The following is a 27,758-nucleotide window of genomic DNA, read 5'->3' as shown; positions in this document are numbered from 1 at the left end:
GTGCCAGTCTTCCTCTACTTTATATGTGGGTCGCTGCCACAGCATGGCTGACGAGTGGTGTAGGTCGGACCCCAGGATCCGAATCTGGAAACCCAGGCCGCCTAAGCGGAGCATGCTGAATTTAACCACTATGCCATGGGGCCAGCCCTAGTAAAGCATTTTTTGATCCTTTTTGTTCTTTGTTTTTCTTTGATTAAAAGGCAAACAGTGATAATAAGATCCATAGGAGCTGCATGTTAATGGAAGATAAAAATCTGCTTTGTAATGTGAAATTTCTTTGTACACTACATGGCTTCAAGTGTACCAAGATTTTTATGTGGAAAAAGTTTTTCAACAGCATCTTGGCAAACTGTAAAGCTGATCTCGCATTGCCAAATAGACTTTGAGCTGCCTCCTAAGTTACTTTTCCACAGTGTGTTACTCGGTTACACACACTAACGTGCCATCCTAGACGAATCTGACCTTTCAAAAATCTCGCCATGCCCGTGTTTCAATCTAACTATTCCTCTCCTATTACTCTCCAAGACTGTTAAAATCAACCACTTCAACTGACAGGAGAAAAACATAATACACAAAATACAGTGCACATAACTAGTATGCCTGAAACATATTTGTTTTCCAGTTGATGCTGGTAGAGTCAACAGACTGTAAATTCGATGTGTCCTTCAACAATTACTCATTAGAGACAGAATCACTCCTAGTTAAGTTTCCTAGGCAACCATTTGATGAAAAATCTGCAGTTATATTTTTTTTCTCTCATTTTCTATTTTTGGAAGTGGTTAATTTTTTCCCCTTATTTTCCAATAGCCATTCCTCCTCAGATTTCTCTTTATCCATTATCTTTAGTATTTCTTATCCTCCTGCTTTTCTCTCTTATTCTTTTCTTCTATTAATTATCTAACTTTCTTTCCCTTAGGAAAGAGATCAAAACAGATACTTGCCTTTAAAGTTGCCCTGTCAACTACCACCTGGTTACTGTTTTGTTCCGTTTTAGAAAATCAACAGTAGACCCTTCACAAAAGTGGAAATTCTGCTCACTTATGCTACCAGAGCATGGTTATATACAAGCTTATTAAAATGCAGAAGTCTTAGTGATGGAAACAACAGTGGTACAGCCTCTAATTTCCACATCTGCCTGCTTTCTCCAAAGAAAGAGAGCATTTGAAATGCTATTTCTTAAACAACACTAAAAACAAACAAAGAGACAGAGCGAAGCAACTTTGATTTGAGGAGAGATTGCTTTTGTTAGCAGATTACCAGCTAGGGTTAAGTTAAATATGTAAGAAACACATCAAGTGTTCTAGGAGGGAATATGTGAATGCTGAGCAGCCATTTGTACAGCTGAGGTTTCTTACCGCACCCGGATCTTGTTCTCTACGTGGAGATCTTTTTGACAGAGTTAGCTAGTTTATGTTAGTTGCCACCCATTTTCCATGTATTAGCTAAGAATAAGGTATAAAATATTTTCATTTATACGACTTAAGAAAAATAAAGGATTTTGATAACTTTCACCTCATTGCTTCATTACTCAAAAAAAAATCTTTAAGTCCTTCTATTGCCTACAGGATAAGGTCCAGATGCCTTAGCCTACCTTCCCTAAGTCTCTAGAATCTATTCTGAATCTCATTTCCAATCTTATTTGCCGTATCTCCCACTACTTCTCTCTGCACCTCCATGCCAACCACACCAGCCCATTTCTCTCCAAATACGCCTCGTGCATTTCTGCCTCCTTTCAGCCTTTGGTCACAGCTGAAATTCTCTCCTGGTTCCACACATTGCATGCTCCATCATCTGCGGCCAGGCCTATATTCAGGGAAGCAGTAAGTACTCTAAAAGAACACCCAGAAAGGCAGCCACTCCTGGTTTCCCCTCTTTTCTTTTCTGACCATTGCTGCCAGAAGACCTCAAATGTGGTAACTCCAGAACCATCTAAGAATAGGGACCCAATGAGGCGAGGAGGAACAGGAAGATTATTTTGAGGGATGAAAGTCTTAAGAAAGGGAGAGAAATGTCCTTATAGTCACCAGCCACTCAGATGGGGTGGCTCCTTGCCCATTATAATATGACGTAACAGGACACAGGTAAGGCAGACGTGTCAGAGTGAAGCAATTTCCATAGCTTGAAGAAGCAGTGAGGGGATAGTGAGGACAGTCTGGGTAAGGCACTCAGTTGAATTAAAGTGAGTAAGTAAGAGTTTTATATAGCATTACTTACCATAGAGAGTCTTATAATTTCTTCAATTAGTACTGAGAATTTACATTATCACTTGTTTGTTTAATATGCAATTGTGAATGCTGCAAGCACAATGGACAGTCTGTCTCTTCTCAGCCAGAAAATTGAAATAAGTAGCACAGAAAAAATTTAAAAACAAAACAAAATGTGAATTCATTTGCAAGTGAGAAGTACTTATGCTACTATTACTGAAAATAAATTTTATTGTCTCAAAATATCTCTTAAAATGAGTCCAAAAATCAGAGATGATCAGAATTAGGTGGGATTTAGAGGACTTTTCAATAACTTCATTCTATGTATGAGAACAGCGAAGTTTCAAGAAATAATGAATGCTTGCAGCTGAAAAGAACCTGTATGGAAAAGAACCTCTTCTTCTTCCTCTTTTGGATATTCTGTCACTCCTGGTGACAGAATCATCCAGCCCACTGGGCCTCATTTTATGCTAATACGTGAAGTAACAAGTTATCTCCCTGAGTCCATGCCCTCCAATGGAGCACCCTCCCCTCACACTATCTCTTGGACAGCCACTAAACACCCATTGCTGTAGGGAAGCAGGTGTTCTCATTGGAAGAGTGGGACTGTTCATTTTGTTAATTACCAGTAGGGGTGACACACATTTGGGGAGGAGACCCAAGGCCATCTTGGCTGTGGGGGGAAAGGGGAAAACTAGTAGGAAGACGGCATCTGTGCAGGGCAGGCTGGTGCTGGGAAGCAGGCGGGCTTCAGTGAAGTCGCCCCAGAACCTTCTTGCTGAAGCCGTGCTATCTCAGGGTGTAGCACTCAGTGCAGTTAGTGTTTCTTGTCCTCCCTTTATATTTAGTGTCATATTTTTTGAAAATCCCAGCCATGACAGGAGGCACCAAGAGAAAACGATCATAACCCATGCTTAGACCAAAGCCGTCCGAGAGAGCCAGTGCAGCTGGGAGCAGGCTGGAGGAGGCCGCATCAATGGAAGTAAGAGAACCCAAGGGAAAGAAGAAACGGGAGAGGGGCTCAGAGCTGAATTCTACACCTGCTGAGTATTCTTCACGTGGACTTTGTTCTAAAGTCTTGTCTTTAAGCACACCCTCACTTCAATCACCATCTTAGCCTTTTAACTGATCTGTGCCTCAGTTTCCTCAGCTGTAAAGTAGGGGCAATAATACCTATATCACAAGGTTGTGAGAATTTAAAGAGTTAATATGGGTAAAGCACAGGGAACAGTATCAGTATCTGGCATAAAGTAATCCCTGTATAAGTGTTTGCTCTCCTTTGGGGAGATGATACAGGTTAGTAGTTAAAAGCACAGATTCCAGACTCAACCTGCTTTGGTTTGCAACTTGGCTTTGCCATTTACTAGTGGGTCTTTGGGGAAAGACTTCTCCAGGCCTTTTTTTTCATGTGTAGGGCTGTTGTAAGAATTAAATAAGTTAGCACACATAAAGCACTGGGAACACTCCGCAATGCATATTAAGTGTTAGCTGTTAATGCTTATTAAGCATTATCTGTCGCTTCCCCACCCTGCTCACCCACATGTGGCCCATCATTGAATATGGAACTTCTCGTCCAGAGAAAGCGCTCCAGAGACATCAAGAGCTGTGCTCAGGGCCTCTTACCCCCAGCAGGTGCCTTGCCAAGACTACTTGGTCAGCATTCCCTTTGTGCACTCAATGTTCCCACACAACATACAGCGGGATTAGTGGGAAAAGTTTTCCCTATTCCCCTTCCTGCCCTTGGAAGACCAAGGATAATCACTTAGTTAACCCCCATTCTGTTTTCATGAGACCCGTCTTTCTCCTAAGTGGAGGGGGAAACTGTTAAGTCATAGAAGACATTTTGAATTAAATCAAGAATAAAGCCACACATTCACATACCAATTACTTGGGCTCAAGCTGCCAGGAGCTTTTCAAAGTCTCAAGGTCAAAATTGAAAATCGTGCTTTTATCTTGAAAAGCATGAAAGGTTAATTTTGAACCTAAAATTGTAGAGAATTCAGAACTGTTTTTAACTTGATTTTAATTAATAAAACATTTGTTCCTAATGTCTTAAATTTTGAAAAAAGAAAGAAATCCAGTCGACCTTGTAATACAGAAAAAAGAATTCTTTGGTGCATGGAAGAAAAAGTTGTAGCCTTTGTATTCCTAAGAAGTGTATTTTTAAGATGTATTAGAGCACTCTTTTTTGGTACCTAAGAACACAGGGTATCTTAAAAATCAGTAGCCAGAGATTAGCACACTTTCTATCATAATCTCCTTTCTAAACTGTTTCTTAGAAAAATTGTGTTTGAAATACTGTAGTTTTTGTTTGTTGTTGTTGTTTTACTTTGTTCTTGCAATAATCCTGCCCAACATATGTAGCAGAATTGGTAAAACAAAACAAATCAAAACAAATTGGAAACCTTAAGAAACCTGCTAAAAATTTTGTCAGTAAGAAGTGTGATGCCAGCACCACCTAGTGTCCACTTTGAGGAATTGCCACAAATGAAAATGACTAAAACAAGAGGCTTGTAAAAAGACAGTGGCAAAAATGGGCATGGAGACTTTCTTGAACCAGCCCCACCTAGGTAGCTTTGTGGAAAGTGTCTACCTGCTATTAAAAAACACTGTAGGTTCCCCAAAATAGCTTGATTTTTTAAAAAATTTGGTGGGCGAATTCAATTTTGTCTTTTAAACTACTACTGACCTCTCATTCTCCTTTGTCTGGATTCCTTCTCAGCAAAAAAAATCCTTTTGTTGGCAAATATTCAACAAGCCTGATACCTTGCGTAACACAAAATACTTATAAATATGTATATCATGGGACGTTTATGTGTGCATTGTGATGAATAAGTGATTTAGGATATACGTCATTCGGAATATATGTCATCACTAGCAATAATGAGGAGGGACATGGCTTCATTCCTGGTCTTCTAAATGAGAGAGAAATACCATATAACACTATAAGCCAAGAGCTATGTTGCTTTTTTTTCTTTTACATTTTCACGGAACAAGATACTCACTTAAATACTGACTCAAAATTCTGTTTTGTTGCGGTAACTGTCATAAAACATTAGTGAGGGGAGTCATTGTTAAAGAGTAAGATCACCCACCAGCAGCTCATTAGCATGACTGAATTGGCACTAATGTGGTAATTACCATGAACTGTCATTCGCCATCCTAGTGTCTTCTCCCAGCACCAAGAATTGGGGATGTTTGTGAAATCGCAGAGGAAGGCAGAAGACAGCCAAGTTAAGCAATCCAGCTGCCTACCACCTCCACTACCAGGGAATAATGGCAAAAGCATCTGAATAAAAATGGTGACGATGATAGCTAATATTTATTGAATAATTGTTCTTTGCCAGGCATTAGTCAAGTGTTTTACATATAAAATCTCATTTACTACTTCCACGTGCCCCATAAAGTATGTACTATTATTAATACCATTCCACAGAGGATAAAACTGAGACTTAGAGATGATGTAAACCGCCCAAGATCACACAGCTGTGATTAGAGCATCTGAATCCAAAATCCATGTGGTTAACAGTTGAACTCTCTTCCAGGGTTTCTCAACCTCAGGTCTACTGACACATGGACAAGATAGTTCTTTACTGAGGTCTGCCCTGCAGGAGTAGGACGCTTAGCAGCATCCCTGGCCTCTGCCCACTAGACGCCAGCAGCGCCTTCTCTCCCCAGCCCTGCCCCCTAGTTGTGGCAGTCAAAAATATCTCCAGACATTCCCAAATGTCCTCTAGGGGCCAAAATCGCCACTCCCCCCAGTGAAAACCATATAACCCCTCTTTATACTGATTATATAATATCATGTCATTAAATAACTCGCAGCAATATAATTTTAATGGCTATAATACATTGTATTGAATATGAAATTAGTGCTACACCTAATTATTGCTTTTGATTATTTTACAAAGAAAAATAAATATTTGAGAACGTAAAACAATCTGGTTCATTGAAATCTACCCCTTTGGTGTATATTAGGCATAAAAGTAAACTGTCAATGAAATAATAAGTAGGACGTGCTTCATACTGCAGAGACTATCAGCTTCCTTCTTTAAAATGCATCACCATTTTTCACGTGGTCTACTTTAGAGGAAAAAATGAAGAAGATTGTGGCAGTAACAAGTTTCTTTAACAGTGAAGAGTTTATTTGATTACCTATACAGACATGGCCTAAGTCACAATCAAATAAAGTATAACTGCGTGCATATATATCTGAAAATGAAAATAAATTCATTAGTCAAATTTTTTAAAATTCAGAATTCTATTATTTTCCTAAAATGTCTACTAAATAAAAATTTACTAAAGCTTTGGTTTGGGTTTTGTTCATTTTAAAATATATACTTAAATATATATTAAAAGCAAGTACTTTGCTATTTCTACCTACATTATTCACTAAATATTTAAGTGCCTACTGTTATGTTAACTACTTTAGGAAAGATATAAAAATTAAGGTCTGCATTCCTGAGGAAATTATTTTAGGAACTAGTTATATATACACAAAAGCCATAAGAATAAGAACAGACAGTGTAAAGCAACTAGTAAGGTGTTCTGTATAATTCACATTAAAGAAAAATATATGCACACACATACACACATCAAAGTTAAGGAGGATAGTGAAATTCATTTAATAGGCATGTTTCCACAAACAATTTGTTGCAAATTTTGCATTTTAAGAGTCCACATGAAAAATCACAGTATGCATAGACTAGAAGCAAAATATATCAGACAAAAACATCCTGGATCTGTTTAGGTTGTCACACGTTTACTATTTTTCCAAATCTTCTTAGGGTTTGGGGGAAAAAATGGTGTACTTGGGGTTAAAAACTGAGACTTAGAGACATGATGTAAATTGCCCAAGATGAGACAACTACACTCTATCCACGTGTTCTTGACTTTTCTATTATACCTTTTCACCAAAAACCATAATTCCCCACATACTCCATAAAGTTATAAATTAATGGTGCTTGGTTTATATTTACCAAGAAATGGTTTACCCGTTATCATAAAAATGGAATTAAAAATATATCTGGCTAAATAAATCCAAAAGAGAACAGTGTATTTTGTAGGGTTTATAGACAATGATATGTATTTAAGTGACCATACATTCTTAACCTTTTCTTTGGGTGCAATTCGCAAGTGGTCTGCCTTTTAATAACCTACGTTGGACATCATGGTTGCAATCCAACTGAGTAGCATCACAACAAAATGATCTAACACACACATGTTGCTGAGGGCTGCAGTGTTACCATAGTTACTAATAGGTCAAACATCTCAGGAAAGCAGAGCCACCAGGTCTTCCAATGTGCAGAAATTCAGCACTCTTGATAGGTTATAAGCCTTCATTTTTCTTCATTTTTGGGCTTTTCCAATTCATCTTGTGTTGTTTCTTCCTCTTTCTTTTTCACATCTAAAACAATAAATAATTTTCATTCATAGAATAAATTGATATACATTTCATATTATATTGGAATAAAACAGTTGGTTTTTCCTTTATGCACTCTAGTCATTTTCTACTTGATTAGGACACACTTTGCCCTCCATTCAGATGTGGAAACTACTCAAAGAAAAGAGACATGAGTAGGTTGGGGAATCTATGTTCTCCTAGTTACTTTTCTCTCCTATTCTCCAGAATTATTATGAGGCAGGCAATCTTCTAAGGTATTATTACAGTCCCCAATTATAGATTAGTCCTTCGAAGCACAGACAGGTTAAGTGACTTGCTCAAAGTCACAGAGCCAGTAAGTAACAGAGCCACAATTTGGACCCAGGCTGACTGGCTCCATAGTTCACGCCCTTCCCAATCTCCCTATGCTGAATCACACTCTCTCCAGTTTCCTCACACTTTCTACCTCCCTTGCTCTTGGGAGATGATCTCACTTTCTACTTCACAGGAAACAAAAATTGAGGCCATCAGATAAGAGCTCCCTCAACTTTCTGCCACCAAATCTCTAAAACTCCTGTGGTCTGCACTGATTCCTTCCACCCTCCCTCCTAGTACAATGTAAGATGTGCTCCTCAGGACTGGCTAGATAATTTGTTGGAGCCCAATGCAAAGTGAAAACACAGCATGCCTTATTCAAAAAATATGGAAAATTTCAAGATGGCAACATTAGACCTTTAAACCAAGTGCGAGTCTCTTCTGAGCCCAGATCCCTGTGCAACTGCACTGGTCACACTCCTCTGGAGCTGGCCCTGGTGCTGCTTATACCATCCAGGTCTAATTCCTTCATGAACCAGGATCCTATCCATTTCTGCCTCATCGAGAAGCTGACTCTAATGATCACCCCCCTCTCTCCATTTCATCTGACTTTCCCTCTTTCTCTTGGTTCCTTCATTTCCTCAAGTCATTACCGTCTTCAATCTAACAAACAAAGGCCTTCTTTCAACTGCAATTCTTCCACTTATTGTCTTTTCCTTTATCCTTTAAAATGTATCATCTTTTGTTGTCTCCATTTAAAAATAAGACTATTAAGTCTCTACTATTTCTCCATGACTGCTCCTACCAACATCATCAATGGCATCTTTGAAGATAAATCTGATGAACTCTATTCAATTCTTCAACCTTCATTCATGAAATATTTATTAAGCATATATTATGTATCAAGCAGTGGGAAAAAAACATATATTCCAGCTCTCAAGGAACTTTTAGTGAGGGAAATGGACGATAAACTAAGTAAAATGTGTGGCAAGTGAGAAGTGATAAGTGCTACAGAGGAAATTAAAGAATAGGAATTGTGAAGAAGTCTTGGAGCCTGGAGGTTGCAATTTTAGATACAGTTGGCTGGGGATGCCTCACGGAGAAGGCACAGGTGAGTAAAGACCTGAGGAGGTGAGGGAGGGATCTCCTAGCTATGTGGATAAAAGAGAGAAGAGCATTCCAAGCAGAAGGAACAGCAAAGTCCAAGGCAGAAACGTGCAGGAAGGAACTGCAGGTGGGACAGTGTGGAGAAAAATGAGGGGAAAAAAGGGTCAGATTGGTACCAAGAGATTAGATCTCTTAGGTAAAAAAAATGGCAGATTTCTGGACCAGTTTTGAAAGTAGAGCTGAAAATATTTGCTGATGGATTAGATGTAGAGTTGAGAGAAAGAGGGGAGACAAGGATGATTCCAAGATTTTTGGCTTTAGCAACTGGATGTACGAAATCACCATTCACCAAGATGGCGAAGACGCAGGAAGAGCAGGTTTCAGGGAGAATATCTGGAGTTCACTTCAGCATCCATCAAGTTTGAGATTCCTATTAGATACCCAAGCAGAGATGTCAAATAGGCAGTTAAATACATGAGTGTGAAGCTCAGAGGAGCTCCAGGCTGGAGACAGCAAATCAGTGAGTTATCAGAAGGATGATCATTATCCGAGTGAGATTGGGTAATATCACAAGAAAGCAAGTGTTGATAGAGAAGATGCCCAAAGACTGAGTTCTAGTACCATCCAATTCATTAAAAGATACAGGAGATAAGGAAACAAAAGCATGAGGAGCAGCCAGTGAGGCAGGAGAGTGGAATGTCCTGGAAGCCAACGGGAGAAAAGTTTTGAGGGGAAGAAGGGACAGTCAATCATGATAAAACCGCTAAGAGATCATGTAAGGTGAGGACTAAGAATGCACCACAGATTTCAGCAGAGACAACATCATTTGTGATCCTGAAATAGCAGTGGGGTGATGCGGTGGGATGAGTGTCTTACTAGGGTTAGAGAAAAAATGGACAAAGGATTTGGAGGCAGAAAAATAGATAAGTCTTTTGAGCAGTTTTGCGACAAAACAGTAGCTTGAAGGAGAATTGGGACCAAGAGAGGGTTTGACTCTTAGCAATCACACTCAGTTGCCTTCTGATTAATATAGCAAGTTCTTATATTAAGTGCTTACTGAAACAACTCCCTCAGGAAAGCAGGTTCGGTAGGAAATGGTGCTCAAAGCACTAAATTATTTCCAGAATGATTTAAGCAGCATTTGCTACCACAGGTTCTAAGAAAGCTACCCACATAGCATTAGATCTTTCCGAGAAGAGCTGTCAGCTATGCTTTCTCTAAGTTGGTCTAAAGAGGAGATGGTGATACGAAGGCCCCTTAAATAGTTTTCTTGCTAAGAAATCAACTAGAAACTCAAGATAATGATTAGATGAAGACTAGCAGGAGAGCATCTGTTGATGACCTCATATCTTGCTCAGGGCTATCAGCAAAATACGAAATGTGGTTCCAAACACCTCCTATACCAGTCTCATTTTTTGCTTTAAAATATGAAAATGGATATTTAGAAATACATTGAAAGATGACTAGAGATAAAAGGAAACAATAAACTCAAAGAAGTTATGATTGCTGCTAACTTTGTACTGTGATGTTAATAAAAGGAAAACAGTAGTCAAACAAAAAATTATTTTCTTTATAATATTAGGCACTTTCTAGGATATTTATCATTATTATTATTCTTCTGCCTTCTGCACTTGTCAGGTGTTTTCAATATAATATTGAATACATTTTCAGTATATTTCTTCAACATAATCTCTGAGTGTACAATATCAAACTTCCCTTTCAAACCTGTCCATTTCCTTTCAAATGTGAATAAGCTTTGTTCAACACTTGTTTATCTTATTTTCATGATCGTAATTAATAAGAACTTTTGGAAAAATAAGAAAATGCTGGTTCCTAAATTATCTGGGTTGATTCTGTTGTCCAGAAGTATAGCTTTGAAATGATTGTCTTTATACATACATGGGTGGTAACTTGTTTATTTTATATAAACACCACGTTCAGAATGCAATGATGTATCCTTTAGGCAACATACCACTTGAACCATTTACTGAATTATGCTTTTAAATTAATATAGGTTTAAAATACGTTGGGTAGAATAATCTTTTTTTCCCCACATTTTTCTACTTCCATTATCATGTTCTTCTCTTTTTTGTGTCAATTGCTTTTTCCACTCCTTGTGAGAACACGAGGTACAGTGCAACAAAATCAGAGTGCCTCGCAGAACAATAATTCTATCAGATGCTTCTTCAAGGATGGCCAAATAAATGAGGGAAGGAAGTGCTGTATCTCCCATCCTTAGAGGGCTGTAGACACAAGGGTGTGTTAAAGTCTTTGTAACAAAGGCTCTGAGAAGTTCTTGTTTATAAAGGAAACATTCTGAGAAGTGTAAAAAGCCAGGTATGTTTTTACCAGCAATTCCAAACTTATTTGACAACAGCACCCTTTTCTGTCTGTGACATGTTAACATCCAGAAGAATTTCCATGAAATTTTCATTGATAAAAGTTGGCATAATGAGAAAGATGAAGGCCTGGGAGCCAAAGATCCTAATATCACCCAATTTTGTGAGCTTGGGCAAGTCACCTAACCTGCTTGGGGCTTAGTTACGGTAACATCTATGAAAGGCTGGACTTGCTCAAGTTCCCTCTCCTTCTTACATTCTGTATTTCCATATGTATTAAAAGTCTACTCATGTGGCTTGTCAGTTACAGGGTAATTTCATTTGTGCTGTTTTCTCCTCTATCATATAAAAAAGATTCTGAAAATACAAATTCAAATATTCCAAAATGTACATCTCTGAATGTTTCTTTTACTGCTCCCCCAGACCTATATATCCAACTGCTTAACCGACACCTCCATTTGGATGTTCTAGGCATCTCATAGGCATCTCAAATGGAAAATGGAGGAAGCAGAAATCACTCCTTTAACTTTCAAAATTGCCCCTCATCCAGGCTGGCACTTCTCAGTATATGGCATCACCATCTACCCTCTTGCTCTAGGAATTATCCTCCATTTCTCTTCTTCATTATCTGTAGTCATTTCTGCCACATCCAATTCATCAGCAAGCGCTATGTATTCTGCCTATAGAATATACCCCAAATCCATCTACCCGTCTCCATCTTTACTACCTATTTGAAACTTCCATCTCTCACGTGACTACTGCAACAGTCCCCAGGGGTAAAAGTTAACAAAACCCTTTCCCCTTCTCTAAGGAATATTTGACTTGAGTTTAATTTTCTAGCTCTGTTACCCTGGAAACCAGATTAAGGTGGAATGTCAGTCTGGTTACTAAGCTTATGGTAAAAATGACCCAAGTGGTAAAATACACCTGTACAGAGAGAAACTATATAGGAACTAAAAATACCTTGTCAGAAACCATAGCATTGGGCTTCCCTGGACACAACACTCTTCTAACTGCACGTCTCTTGCAGGGAGGCTAGGAAGCAGTGTCCAAAGACTTGTTACAAAGTATTAGCTCCCATAGACATGGGGCTTCTAATCCATTGCCTCCATTGATGCAGATCTTGTCTCCTTGCACCTGAGTTCTCACTTAGTGGTGAGGAGTGGGTGGCAGAGACTAGGCCCCAGGACTGCTATATGGATTGCTGCAAGGACTCCCTTGGAAGATGACTTTGTGATGCTGTCCTTCTGGCCTGCTGTGTTCTCAACCCGTACACTTCTGAGTAGATTGGTGCCCACGTGGTCACGTGGGTCTGAACGTTTAATTTGGCCTAAAAAGATTTCCTAATGGAGGTTGCACCTCTTCATTCAACTATTTCCATTATTTCTCTTTGACAATCTATTCTCCACATAACAGAGAGAATGAACATTTAAACATATATGTCACTCCCCTGCTGAAAATCCTCACATTTAGAATAAAATTCTATTTATTCATCTACGTTTCTAAAGCCCTTGCTAATCTACAAGATCTAGCCCTTGCTTATTTCTCCATCATCTTGTACCACTCTCCCTCTCACCCACTGCCCTCAAGACACAGCAGCAGATTTTATGTTTCTTGACCATGTTCATCTTGTTCCACTCTCAGAACTTATGACTAGCTGCTTCTTCTGCAAAGAACGCTCTTACCTCTGATGTGTGTGCCTGGGTCATTCAGTTGTTATTCAAAACATATCATTGTCAGTTTTCAGATTTCAATTAGGGCTTCCCTAATTTCTCAATATAATGTAGCCACCCCATAACTCTCTACCATAACATCCTATTTTAATTCTCTTGTAGAACATATCTCTGTTGACTTATATACTTACTTGTTTATAATCTAACTCTCCCATTGGAATAGAAGATCCATGACAGCAAGAATTTATGACTGTCTTATTCACCACCATACTGCTAGTTTTTAGAATGATGCTTAGCACTTAGTGGATGCTAAATTGAATGAATGATCAAATGAATAGCTAATGATGGCGGGACGTAAGAAAAGGCCCTTTGTGACATTTACAGTTTCCTGGGCTGTCACCCTTTGTCACCTCTTGCTGATATGTTATAGGCATCATTGTCCTCCCTACTATGGTTATCAATTAAGAAGAGATAGATTAAGACAGATTATGAACTAGGCAAATTTTGGACAGGTTAATTTCACGTAGGATTCAAGACTTTTGAGATCCTAGATTTCACCCCACCCAAGAATATCAAAAAATGAATACAAAGGAGGATATATCTGAAGGAAACCTGCAGATCTTTCCCAAAATTTGTATTTTTAAATGACAAAAACATTGAAATCATAATCCTGAGGTAGACCACAGCTTTCCATTTTTACTAGCAACTGGAAACTACTCATATTAAAATTCTCAATAATATTTGTACTTAACTAATGAAAAAGACGATAGGCCTTAAAGCCACTTATTTATAGCTTTGTTAATAAAGCATTGTCTATGCCATCTACCTATATAAACTTATTGCCTTTTGCATCTTCTTTAACATCTAGTATTATATGTTGATCCACTTTTAACATTTTGAGTTTCTTACTTAATACCTTTGATCTATTTCAAAATGATTTAAAGGAAATTACAAAAATAAGAACAATATTCTTTCAGATAATGGTCTATCTAGTGAACAAAATGAAATGGAGAAGACAGCTCTCTTACAGTGCATTTGTTCTCTTTTGCTTAACTAAGTAATGTCAATAAGCATTATATTTAGGGTATATAAACTTAAATAGGCCTATTATACTAGCAAGTAACCTATCTTCTCCACCCTAAAAGTTGAGGATGGCCCACCAATAGCAACATCATGTTCTGATAATCACATTACATTTTTAAAATAAAAAGGCCAAAAACATTACACGTTTTTATTTCTTTTCTTGTTTTTATTTCTTCCATCTTATAATAGTTTGTGCGTATGTGTATATTTTTTTACTATTACTTGTAGTATCCTATAGGAGAAACACAATGACCTCTGGAAAACGTGAAGTAGCCATGGGACTCCAGGATTTGGCCACAGTCCTGGCCTACATGGATGTATGTATTTCATAGGGATCAAACCAGGAACATTTGTAACTTCATCAGGTAATAAATAACCTCCTGAGGCAAAGAACCAAGAGCCCTCCTCTCGGATTCACATGAATGGGTAGATGTGCAGAAGCTTCTAGCTCTCTCTTGCCTCATTGCCACCAGGAATAAATTTCTACACACACACTGGAGTCCACCTTGAAGTCTAAAATGGGGCACAGGGCATAGGTATTTTGGTAATGACTTGGAACTAAAGTTATCTTTAACCGGTATGAATATTTTTAAATGAAGGGACTCTTTTTATACTTTATTGAGAGTATTGTTATACTTATTTTCAGAAGACTAACCTCTGGAAGCTCTATGAACTGTATGTAAGCAGTGGGGAGAAAGACCCAAGATTGCCCTTCATTGGTTTGACAGCTATCCTTTTTTCTTAATTCAACTTTTTCTACTGGTTGAAGAATGATGGCCTTTTGTACAAATATTCACCTTAAAGATCTCATCTCCAGTTGATAATAAACTTCTTCTTAGACAGGAGAGGTAGAAGGGCTTGTAGAATGCTATAGTGAAGCAGAAGCCTTCAAAGTGATTCGTCAATGGATAGCAGAAGAAAAATTATTTAATTTCTGAGTGCTTTTCGATACATTTTGTAAGCTCATTGAGGGAAGGGATCCTATTTATCCACCTTTGTATTCCCAATCACTAGCCCTGTGCGTGACCACACATAGCCAAGGATGAAACAAATGTTCAGTCTCCACATACACACCATGAGATAAAAAGATGAAATCGTTAGCTTTCAGAAATCCACTTAGCCTTAAATAAAAGCTGAGAGGTTTTAGGAAACAAGTAAGAACAAAAGAGCACTTTTAACTCGTTAAAAGGGACACTGTTCCAGAGGAAAGGATTGATAAAGAAGAGGTAAGCGCTGCTGATTTTGTGAGGATCTTGTGTGTTACCTTCCTTCATAGAGAGGGCCTCCAATTTGAGGGGCAGCTCTGAGCTTCCGCCTGTCGCAGCTGAGCCCTGGATGTCTGGTACAGCATTCCGGCGGCCTGTCCTTGCGGAAGATGCAAAATTGTTGACCACGGGCTCCACATCAGTCATTTTTGAGGAATCTGTCCTCATAGCAACATCTACAAATAGAACGGCACATGAAGAAGAGGATGAGCCTATCAGAGGTAAATGTTCGCAAGGGTGGTTGAAAGGCACGACTAGATCAAAAACACAACAGCCTTCAGAATTCATCACACCCTGCGCCTCTGTCTACTGTTACGGTCCTGGAACTTCCATTTGCACATTCACACATTCAATAGAGCAGGAAGTTCTCAGTGTGAGCCAGACTGCTATAAATAACCCCTGAGCGGAATGAGCCACTTGGATGCTGCAGGGTGCAGTAATCTCTCGCCTTTTGTTCTGCTTTTCTTTGGCTGGATCAGCCACACGAGGGCTTGGAGGAAATAAAAACCGACTCGTCTGGCCACTCCCGGAGAGGCTCTGCCTGCCAGTATCTGCTTGTAGAGCTTGTTCAGGCTGAAACCAAATCACTATAATTTGTAGGGACCAAACAAAACACACTCTGTTCCCAACTCTTTAGAAATAAGAAATTCCACTTTATCTCACAGGCTTTTTTCCCCGGTGACAGCTGCATATTTCTCTCTATTCTGGTCTCAGATCTAATTTTGAATAGGCTTATGTTCATGTTCAGGAGAGTAGGACCTGTTTTACCTTTTCTTGCCTTCAAGTGGATGTGGTGATTACTAGTGCTTTCCTGAGCATCCTTTATCTTCCCAGCAATTGTCTCTCTCCATGAGAGAATTCTCAAGAGATCATTCACTATACAGGGAGGGAGGTAGCAGATACTGCTTATTCTAAAACTAACCCTGTTTCATATGATGTCTTCTAATGAATCTTTCCTAAGAAGTCAACACTGAACACTATCTCAAAAGCAGCAGCAGCAGCGGGATTTATGGAAAACCTATTAATTGCTAGGCTCTCAGCTGGACATTGAGAGTACAGAGGAATGATACATTCTCTGTTTTTAGGGGCCTTACACTCTCAGAGGGGAGAAGGAAAGGATACACGCAACGACAGATAACATCATAACATAGAACGTACTGAGTATCAACCCAGGGATGGAGACAATCATCTGTGGTACTCGAGGGCAGAAATGGGTGAACCTTGGCCTACACAGAGCAAACCAAACTTTCCACTATAGTTGGAAGGGAGCCCTTTCCAACTGCTTAACTTCAATTCTGGAAATGCTAAAAATGAAGCGAAATGGTCACAAAACATGGTGCATCTGATATCAGAAATGCAACTCCTTTGGTCCACAGCACCCAAGAAATGCACACTGAGCCTAGTGGGCCTCAGGAGTTCAGGAGTGGTCTAGGTTACTTTCTCACATACCCTTATCTTTCCATGAACCATAGAAAATTTGAGAACAATGCTAGATTTTTCAGACACCATTTTCCAATCAATTAGACTTATGTTTAATATGTACTGACTGTCTGGCATCAACAGACAGCACAGAGTAATGCAAAGAGCACCGGACTATTAGTCAAAAAGAACTTCACTCCATTACAGGCTTGCAAGGCGATACTGGTTAATCCACTTAATTTCTCTGAGTCACAGTTCCTCCCCTATATAATGAATATAAAAAATTAGCCTGACTGATTCACAGGATTCTTGAAAAGAATTAATGAGATTAAAGTATATAGAAACTCTTTGTAACTATAAAACCATATGTTTAATTATTGACATCAGTGTTCACATCTCATTAAGTTTTATTTACTTTACCACCCTCCTATGTATCCCTTTTAATCCTAACAAGAAACATCTTCCTACTGGCAGACTTCTTGAGTTTTCAAAAAAGAGGGAAACCAGAATTTATTTGACATTGCATGAACACTTTCATTATCTATTATCTCATTTAAACCTCCAATAATCCTATGAGGTAGTGAGGAATAACCCTCACCATGTGGATGTGGAAAACTGGGGCTCAGGGAGGTTAGGTAACTAACCTGTGAAAGTTGCACAGCTGCTAATCTAGCACTCAAGGATGCATATCCAGTTTAAGATCCTCTGAACGCAAGATGACATGGATTACCACAAAATTACCTCTTCAAATCCCTGTGATACGCATAGACAGCCACACAATAGCTACTTATATTAGGGCACACAATAGTTTCTGCCCTTCATTACTTTTTTAAATAGGGAAAATTATACACACACACACGTGCACACACACATAATTGTTTGTGCATGTGTGTGTGTTTGAAAGACAGAGAGAGAGGAAGAGTCCGCGCCGTTTCACAGGTGTTCCTCTCTGGCTTTAATGTTTGGTTATCTTGTGAGCCCCCCATGATACATGCATCTCAGTGAAAGAGCTCTTCTCTACAGCTTGTGAGAAGTACCTGACACTAGTTTGGAAACAGATCCCATTTGCAGACCTTCACTCTGTCCTCAGCCAATTAATATCACATCAGAAGCCATGGCTGTGATCAAGTGTTTATTTCTGTGTAACTGCAAGTAAGTTAACTATGCTAAGCTTGGAGAAGCAGCTCCACAAAGACCTTGATTATCACTGGCTGATAGTCTAAAAGCTTAAAACTGAAGATAACAATGGATATACAAATATTAAGGCATGTTATTTTAAATACTTAAATGCTATATATTTTAAACATGATGGGTAAACTTTTTTAGCAAGATGGGATATATTAAAAGAGTATTGAGTTAGAATTTGTATATTGAAAGAGAACTTCCAAATGGTGGTCTGTCGAGTAGGCCATTAACATGGAAGAAGAAATTCTGGGCTCCAAGTTTATTTCAACATTTCTTTGCTGCTGGCTGCTATTTTGGGATTTTTTGCTTTTGCCTTTATATTATTATTTCAGGCACAGGCTATCTAAATTAGCCCTTCTCTGTCGATCGGTACTAGAAAACAAGATCATCACAAAACTATCTAAAAGTTTGTCAAAGTTATACTCATTAACAACCATTTTAAGATCAAAAGCAGAACTGGATATGCAGGAAGGCCAAGCCACAGGCTGTTTTCCTCTGGAGCTTTCCTCAGTCTTTCCCAGCGCTCTCCCAGCACCATCTTTCTTTCAGAGCCTGCCACTAATGCTGAGTGACCAGGGGGTCATGCTCTGCCACAAGACAGACCATTCACCTAGCGCAGCCTCAAAGGGCAGCGGGGAGAGGGAGCTTTCTACTGGGAAAAGTCATCTGATCTTCCTGACAGAATGTTGATGACTTAGAGATTGCTGGCGGGAGCACTTCAACCACAGACTGATTCTTAACTGGGCTCTTTTAATTCCCTGGCAAGGAGATTTATTGCAGCATTGGAAATAACCTGAAAGCCCATAAGAAAAAGAATGGTTGAATAAACTATATATATTATATGATGGAACATTGTACAGCTATCATAAAGACTGTGTTAAATCCAGTTAGATCTACCTATGGAGATGTGTTCATGATACACTGTGAAATAAAGCAAGTTTTAAAAGTCATATTTACAGTATAGGGGAAAAAGAGGGAAAGGTAATGAATATAATGTGATAACTTTGTAAAAAGAATAAAAATCCTACTTGGGAATGTAAGAGAGAACAAGGAGAATGTTAACCATTTTTTGGTACACCTTTACATATTTTAACTTGTAATAATGAGCATATATTACCTCTGTAATTTAAAAGAATTGAAACACAATCGCCTTGCAAAATTATAAATACACAGATATTTTAGCACAGAAAGACTGTAAAAGAAACATTTTGACAATTTAACCAAAAATAGCATATCTTTAAGTGAAAGCCCCTCTCTCCCCCAAATAGCCACCTTACTTTGTTGTTATTGTCCTATGCAATCTGCATATGCTTGATTTTTTTCCAAAGGGATGGTGTGTGTATGTATATATATGTATATATGTATATGTATGTATATATATGTATATATGTATATGTATGTATACATATATATATAGAGAGAGAGAGAATTGCTCTCTTCGAATGCTTTGTGACATTTAAAAATTATATAACACATACAAAGATGAGGAAACACTACAAAGAAAAACAAGAGAGATTGACTCCCAGGTTCTTTTAATTTTCTGGGCTTAAAAAGCTAATTATGTTCATGTTTGCTAACCAAGGCAGCTGACTCACTAGCAACTCTTCCTTTTTTTCTTCTACAGAATTAGCAGAGGAATCAGGATGAGTTCTGCTTTGTCCACTGTGGCTGCTTAGAGGAGCCAAAACCACATGGACATTTGGAGATTCCGCAGAAGTCCTTACATGCCCACAGCAAGGTAATGCGATTTGCATCACCCGGGACACACTTCCGTCTCTATTGAAAATACACAATCTTCAGGCTGCCTTAATAAAAGACCATTACACAGTCATATGGACACACACATGCCAGCATCTCTGCAGTCTCCAAAGTATTGAAAATGCAACACCAGCACAACCAAAGAGGACAAAGATGTTCAAACTAAATGGAGCACTGGAGAAACATAAATATATATAAAAAATCACTAATAAGCTCCCAATGGGCTCAAAAGAGCCTGCTAAGAAATAAGCACGTTAGGGGCCGGCCCGGTGGCTTGGCGGTTGAGTGCGCGCGCTCCGCTGCTGGCGGCCCGGGTTCGGATCCCGGGCGTGCACCGACGCACCGCTTCTCCGGCCATGCTGGGGCCGCGTCCCACGTGCAGCAACTGGAGGGATGTGCAGCTATGACATGCAACTATCTGCTGTGGCTTTGGGGGAAAAAATAAATAAATAAAATCTTAAAAAAGAAATAAGCACGTTAGGATGTTATAAGCATAACTATAAACAATTAGAAGTTTTGCAACCTCTTTCCCTCCCCACTGAGACAGTCCATCCTCTTAGCTCACATTCATTCTTTTCTCAAGCTTCCTTACTTGAAGCGCAGACTGCGCTTCAAGATATGGATCTCTGGATCCATATCACTCACCCTAACTGCCAGAGTGAAACCACTACTCAATTCTGCATGTAAGACTTGAAATAAACTTCTTACCCACCAAATCAGTTCTCTGAGGGTATGAGTCAGGCAATCTGAAAATACACTAAATTAACAAAGAAGGAAGAACATGCATTTTGGAAAGTCAGTGCTTTTCCTGGCCTAAAGACAGAGAGAAAGGGTTAGAGAGAGACATGCACTGTCTCAGCTGATAACTAAATGCCTCATTCGTGTCTCTCCAGCTTTCAGTATCTTAATACCTTACGCTAGATTTCTTTAATTCTCTGCTTACAGATCATGATTTTGTATGATTTCTTGTATTGGAACATACAAACCTCTTCCAAACAAGGTGAAAGAACTATAACGATTGCCTCTTACTGTGGACCAACAAAAACAAATATTTATTCATCCAGTCAACATTTATGGAGCTCCTACTAAATTATTGTGTCAGGCCCTCTGCTAGGCCCATAACCTACAAAGAGGAACCCACAGTCTGGTGAAATGAAACACATTCTTATCTTTTCAGCTGCCTTTCTTGACCTCAAATCCTATTCTTTGCAAATAAAGTATAAGTATCCACCTCTAAAATGTGAGTCCTTTAACACATCTCCTATTCACCCAAGTATCAAGACCAATTTAGGCTAAACAGAGCTTACACGAAGTGTATATGTATATAAAAATTATTTTTTTTAACATGGAGACCTTCTTCTTTTTTAAATTCCTCCACCTATGGCACTTCCATGTCTCAAGTATAAGCCAAAGGGAATTCTAATTCTACCTTTTATCTGTTAACACATACATTTTTTTCATGATTGGTAATGATATAAACAGACCTCTCAAAATATATTGGTAGGCACACGGAAGCTATTTTTACCAAAGAGAATTTTTTTTTTTTTGTGAGGAAGATCAGCCCTGAGCTAACATCCTATGCCAATCCTCCCCTTTTTTGCTGAGGAAGACTGGCCCTGGGCTAATATCTGTGCCCATCTTCCTCCACTTTATATGGGACACCGCCACAGTTTGGCTTGGCGTGTGGTGCATCCGTGCGCGCCCGGGATCCGAACCCCGGCCGCCAGCAAAGGAGCTTGCGCGCCTAGCTGCTACGCCACGGGGCCAGCCCCCCAAAGAGAATTTTTGATAGCTTAAACTTACAAAATTCAAAATGCAAAGTCAAATTTATTTTCCCATAATCTTCCAGGTAAAGTAATGAACAAATCTGAATACCTTGCTGGCACAAGGACACTTGTTATACTAAGATAGGGTCCCTTAGAATAATAATAATATGGACTGATGTGGATACAGATAAAAACAAAACTAACCTCAATAAACCATCTAGCCCCCTTGAGTGTGGTGGTCACATTTAACTTGACAGCCTACTACTCTCTTTAGTTTCCTGCCAGAAAAATTATTCAATATACACCCTTCATAAAGGATGGTAGGGAGTTCTTTTGCCATAAGGCTCCTCCCAACCCCTTGCAGCTTCCCAAAAGGACCACTAAACTATTCCCATTATTATGGGATTTTAAATTTGAAAGGACCATATAGTCCAAGCTTCCAGATCCAGATACTTACGTGATGCATTAACATAACACAGCAGGTGTGTGTCAGTCTTTCCCAAGTTCAGACAGTACCCTTTCTGCCATTATCATAATTCCTCCTGCTCCTCTCCAAAACAGGTTTCCCTTTTTATTAGTTACCTTGAGTGGTGTGTGTGTACGTGTGTGTGTGTGTGTGTGTGTGTGTGTGTGGTGGGTGGTATCCAGGACACAGAGTGATATTTTCAGTTCTCCTTTAGATGAGCATAATACTCAGTGGGTATAAGCCATAGCAGAGCATGCCTCCTACCTACCTCTTACATAGGTTTGGCCTTTCACCTCCCACCTTTTTATTTCTATTTTTCTGAGTGATCAGAATCGAGAGGATTTGGCATAGACTAGAAGGAACCATTCTCATTCTTTTTTTCCCACCTTACCTCAAATCCTGCCTGTACTCCTTCATTCTCATTTATTTCTCACATTATCCTTTCCAATCAGTGAATCAAATATAGTTGTATTCTTATGTTATTAAGGTCCTAGAGCCTGCTTAAAAAAGCATTTGGGACCGGCCCTGTGGCGTAGCTGTTAAGTGCGCGCGCTCCACTGCTGGCGGCCCAGGTTCGGATCCCGGGTGCACACCGAGGCACCGCTTGTCAAGCCATGCTGTGGCGGCATCCCATATAAAGTGGAGGAAGATGGGCACAAATGTTAGCCCAGGGCCAGTCTTCCTCAGCAAAAAGAGGAGGATTGGCATGGAAGTCAGCTCAGGGCCGATCTTCCTGACAAAAAAAAAAAAAAGCATTTGGATTCAATTCAAAAAGTATTTATTTAGCACCAACTCTGTGCAAATCACAGTGCTAGTTACTGTGGGACTTGCCATAATGAGTAAGGACCTGCCTCAGCTGGGGAGCTGGGAAAGCTGCATGCCGGGCAGCTCCCCACATGCACAGAGGAGGGAGTGGGTAATTCCAAAGGAGAAAATGGGCCTGGCTGCACACGGAACACAGTATTTGAGTGGGGCCCCAGAGAATGAGTGAGCAGATTCCAGCGAGAGGCTGCTCACAGACTATCCACTTCTCATCTTGGCCCTCTTCCAACTGCTTTTGGACACAAAGTGTTCCTAGATTTCAAAAGGGGCACAAAGACTCTCCAAGCTCACAAAAGCCTGAGAACTGAATTTGCACTAGTAGGAAAATGATACAATTTTGAGGTTCATAAGATCTGCTTGCACTCGTCTCATCTCAGAGGGAACACAGCCTATCCGTGCAGGAGGGTCTAAATGCAAGACTTGAGAAGTCAGTTCCCCTTTTAATGAGACGGTTGTTTTAAAATGTCAAGTGACTTTTGATGACATCAGCAGGAAGGAAAGAAGGGGAAGTTAACTCTGACCAATGTGGTCACAGTAGAAATGGCTTTGTATCCCTCTGCCTGGTACATGGACTGAACATAGTTGCCTAATAAATTCAATTAACAAACCTTGAATCAATACCTGATACCTACAAATTATTAGTAGGCAAGCATAGTCAGTAAAGGTGCTTTTAATTATTAGCATTCTCAATAAAGACTAAAAGTTCAAATATTCAATATTAAAATGAATTTGTTATGTTAACATTAAACTAGCTTTGGAGGCAGGCTGTAGACCAGCGGCAAATACAATGCCTTGCAGGTGTGGGCAACATCAATTGCCATACGCAGAGCAGTAGTTAACGCAAAAACTCTTACAGACTGACCCTCATCCAGGGCATCTGGATAGTTATACTCTTCAGCCACTGGCCCTCTCTGGAAGGGATTCATAAACAAACTGTGAACAGACTTGCCAACCTGAAGTCAGCTACACACAATTCATCAGCTTTCCCTTCTACAAATATGGAGTCCTCTGACACTTTAAATAGACCAGATCCTATACTTTTAACTTATTCAAGTGAATCTCCTTTACCATTTCTATTCTTGACAAGGGGAAAAATTAAACCCTTTATCCTCTAGACTCATTTTCTCTGCCTATGATTACTATTGAAAGTGATACATCTATGACAAAAAATAGTCCCGTAATTACTCTTCCAAGGTAAAGGTAACTTAAAGCAACAGCTTAAGCACAGACACCTTAATTGCATGCTTCCGTTTCAGAAACTTCTATAACTTATATATTTACCTGTCTTCAAAAGGAAAAATGCAGTGTGATACAAACTAATAGAACTATTCTTACTAACATATCAAAATTTATACATTAAATGTGTATCATATCCATCCAAGCAATTACTTTAGGAAGCTATATGTTTATTCCAGCTCTCAAAATATTTTTGTGACTCCATCAGTGCAACTCACTTTATACTCATATATAATATGATGGTAGAATAATACGATATTTAAAATACGTTATATTTTATAGTAAACTGTTTTTAATTAAAAACTGTATATCCCATTTGATCACCCATCTTTTTGTACTAAGAACGAATTTAGGTTCTTTTCAAAGCCTCCTTAAGTAATTTAGATTTGCCCATATGTTCAGAAGAAAATTATTTCAAATTATTTCAAAAATCATTTCAAGCAGAGCTTTGAGCAATGACAACATTACTGAACTACATTAACATACTGTTAGGACGACTGCCCTTAAATTTAGTCCTCATGTTTGTTAAGCAGTCCATAAGGAGCAATGGAAAGTTTGGTCACCCTTTTAGGTGAACATTCCTGAAGTTGAATCCTGCATTGCCTTCTAATAGATTTGCATTTTCCAGCAAGACATTTAACTTCTCTGTTAATTAAGTTTCCACATTTATCAAAAGTAGGATTAATATTACCTATTCTGCTACCGTGGAATCAAACAAACTAATGGATATAAATGTGCTTGGTTAACAGCTACAGAAATGAAATTTGTTTAGAAATTAGTCATATTAACTTACAGGAACTATAATAGATTATCATTATAAATATAAATTATTCTGTTAAGCTATGGTGTTGATGTGGCTCTAGAGACAACTTCTAATGTGGTGAGTTATAAAGACAAAAGAGATTAACACAGAGACATTGCCAGAAACGTGGTGTTTAAAAACTAAAAAGAGTTTTAAAAAATCACTAAAAAAAATCATTTACAATCTCCCTGCCTGCCACACACACACAGATACACACACACACACACCTCTCTGCAACATCTGTTCCAGATAAGCACTTTTCATTTACTTTCAACAACAAACCATGTTTAAGTGTTTCTTGAATAGTTACAATGGCATTGAAAGTCTCAATCTCCTCATGATGCCTGAGAAACAGTTCTTCATCTGAGTTAATAACGTAATGACATAATACGGCGGGGAAAGAAGGGTCACACAATATGCGAGAGAACTCTGCTTTCCCAATAGGCTTGCCCTGACCACCATTTAAAATGGTGTCCCCCTGTAGCTCCTGATCCTCTGTACTTTGCTCTACTTTTCCCTAGCACTTGGTAGCTTTGACATATGTTAGATCTTACTGTGATTGCACTCATTGGTTCCTGTCTGTCCCCCTCCCTAAAAGCAAAGGTTTTGCAGGCTGTTTCATGGATGTTTTCAGAGCACTAAAAGCTCTGCCTAGCACTCACTCAGTAGGCACTCTATGCAATTCGTTTACTAAATGAAATAATTATCTTTCCATTTTTCTTTTCAAAGTCAATTCTTTTCTTTTTGTATATGAAAATATATGCTCATTGCTGGGAAAAAATGACAATTCTGAAAGACATAAAGAAGAAAAAACAAATTGCCTTATATCCCATTATCTGATGACGGCACTGTTATAATTCTGGTGTATATCCTTCCAGAATTTTTTCAGTGCTCACACACGCAAGCATATCAAATACATATCTTACATGTGTGTATTTCAAAGCTAGATAATACTTATTTGATATCATTGTATTATATCTTAAAAATACAATCTCTCTCGGCCGAGATACCTCTAGTGTTTTTTTATTATTGAGGTAACATCGATTTATAACATTATATAAATTTTGGGTCTACATCATTATACTTCGATTTCTGTGTAGACTACATCGTGTTCACCACCCAAAGACTAATTGCCATCCATCACCGTACACAAGTTCCCTTTTACCCCTTTCGTCCTCCCACCTATCTGTAAATTTTTAATGAAAGTTTTGTAGGGCCGGCCCCGTGGCTTAGCAGTTAAGTGCGCGAGCTCCGCTACTGGCGGCCCGGGTTTGGATCCCGGGCGCGCACCAATGCACCACTTCTCTGGCCATGCTGAGGCCACGTCCCACATACAGCAACTAGAAGAATCTGCAACTATGACATACAACTATCTGCTGGGGCTTTGGGGAAAAAAAAAAAAAGGAGGAGGATTGGCAACAGATGTTAGCTCAGAGCCGGTCTTCCTCAGCGAAAAGAGGAAGATTAGCATGGATGCTAGCTCAGGGCTGATCTTTCTCACAAAAAAAAAAAAAAGAAAGTTTTGTAAAAAGAAAATTCTCTAGAAAGCTAACATTTCCGAGTGTATACCAACTATGTAAAATATGCATAGTCAAAAAGCCAAATGCAATGGTGAAAGTAAGAAACACGGCTAAAGACTGAAATCCTTCACAAACCCTTCCTTAGTTAGAGCTCACACTATCAGCTATCCTGCTTCTTAGGTCTTCACACTTGGAATGGAACTATACCATCGGCTCTCCTGGGTCTCCTTCTGGCTGACTGCAGATCTTGGGATTTCTTAGTCTCTATAATAGCATGAGCCAATACCTCATAATAGATAAATATATATCTATCAATTTAGATATATACAGATATATCCATTGATATATATCTATTAAATATATATCTCTTATATAGATAATTATCTGTATCTATATAATATATATATATTACAGATAGATCTAATAGATATATATTTATCTGTTATAGGGGTCAGCCCCGTGGCTTAGTGGTTAAGTGCACGGGCTCCGCTGCTGGCGGCCCGGGTTCGGATCCTGGGCGCGCACCGACTCACCGCTTCTCCGGCCATGCTGAGGCCGCGTCCCACATACAGCAACTAGAAGGATGTGCAGCTATGACATACAACTATCTACTGGGGCTTTGGGGGAAAAAATAAGTAAATAAATAAATAAAAATTGTCTGTTATACAGAATTGGTTTATATATCCTATTGGTTCTGTTTCTCTGGAGAACTTTGACTAACACACTGGCGGCATAATTGTCATTGTTTTGGTGTGTGGAGAGCCTTTTGTTGTCTGGCTTATTTTGAAGATTTCTCTCTTTGGTGTTCTGAAATGTCATTACAAGGTGCCTAGGTACCTTTCTGTTTATCTTTTCTAGAATTTGTTAGGATTCATGAATTTGAGACTTTCATCAATTCTGAAAAATTCTCAGGTATTATCTCTTTGGATATTGTTTTTCATCCTTTCTCTATTATTTCCTTGAGAATTCCAATTAGACAGGTGAGATAGACACTCTCATTCTACTGATCATGTCTCCCAACTTTTCTTTCATATTTTTGCATCTCTGTCTTTCTGTGCTGCATTCTGCAGAATGTCTTCAGATTTATCTTCCAGTTCACTAGTTCTTTCTTCATGTCTGTCTAATCTGCTGCATAAGCTATACAGCAAGTTTTAATTTCTAATTTTTTTGTTTTTATGAGGAAGATCAGCCCTGAGCTAACATCCATGCCAATCCTCCTCTTTTTGCTGAGGAAGACTGGCCCTGGGCTAACATCTGTGCCCATCTTCCTCCACTTTATATGGGACGCCACCACAGCGTAGCATGACAAGTAGTGCCTCAGAGCGCACCTGGGATCTGAACCTAGGCCCCACCAGCAGCAGAGTGTGCTCACTTAACTGCTATGCCACAGGGCCAGCCCTAAATATTTTATTTTT

General features: G+C 39.0%; 1 protein-coding gene and 1 long non-coding RNA gene across 4 annotated transcripts in view; both read right to left on the bottom strand.

The window, feature by feature from the left end:
• Positions 1 to 27,758, bottom strand: part of LOC147914543 (uncharacterized) — a 487,630-nt gene that overhangs the window by 312,008 nt on the left and 147,864 nt on the right. The gene's annotated exons all lie outside the window — the stretch shown is intronic.
• PKIB (cAMP-dependent protein kinase inhibitor beta) overlaps positions 6,806 to 27,758 on the bottom strand; it is a 101,788-nt gene continuing 80,835 nt past the window's right edge. For all 3 annotated transcript variants that reach the window (XM_087444044.1, XM_087444043.1, XM_014781196.2), the window contains 2 exons: positions 15,369 to 15,545; positions 6,806 to 7,611 (listed from right to left, as the gene is read on the bottom strand). In XM_087444044.1, the coding sequence (XP_087300170.1) occupies positions 7,544 to 7,611; positions 15,369 to 15,537 (237 nt within the window). In that variant the 5' untranslated portion in view covers positions 15,538 to 15,545 and the 3' untranslated portion in view covers positions 6,806 to 7,543. The remainder of the gene's footprint in view (positions 7,612 to 15,368; positions 15,546 to 27,758) is intronic.

The sequence above is a fragment of the Ceratotherium simum genome, chromosome 19 (genome assembly GCF_057802395.1).
Source record: "Ceratotherium simum simum isolate JZ-2026a chromosome 19, ASM5780239v1, whole genome shotgun sequence".
In the NCBI taxonomy this organism is placed as follows: domain Eukaryota; kingdom Metazoa; phylum Chordata; class Mammalia; order Perissodactyla; family Rhinocerotidae; genus Ceratotherium; species Ceratotherium simum.
This window is presented reverse-complemented; position numbering and strand designations above follow the sequence as displayed.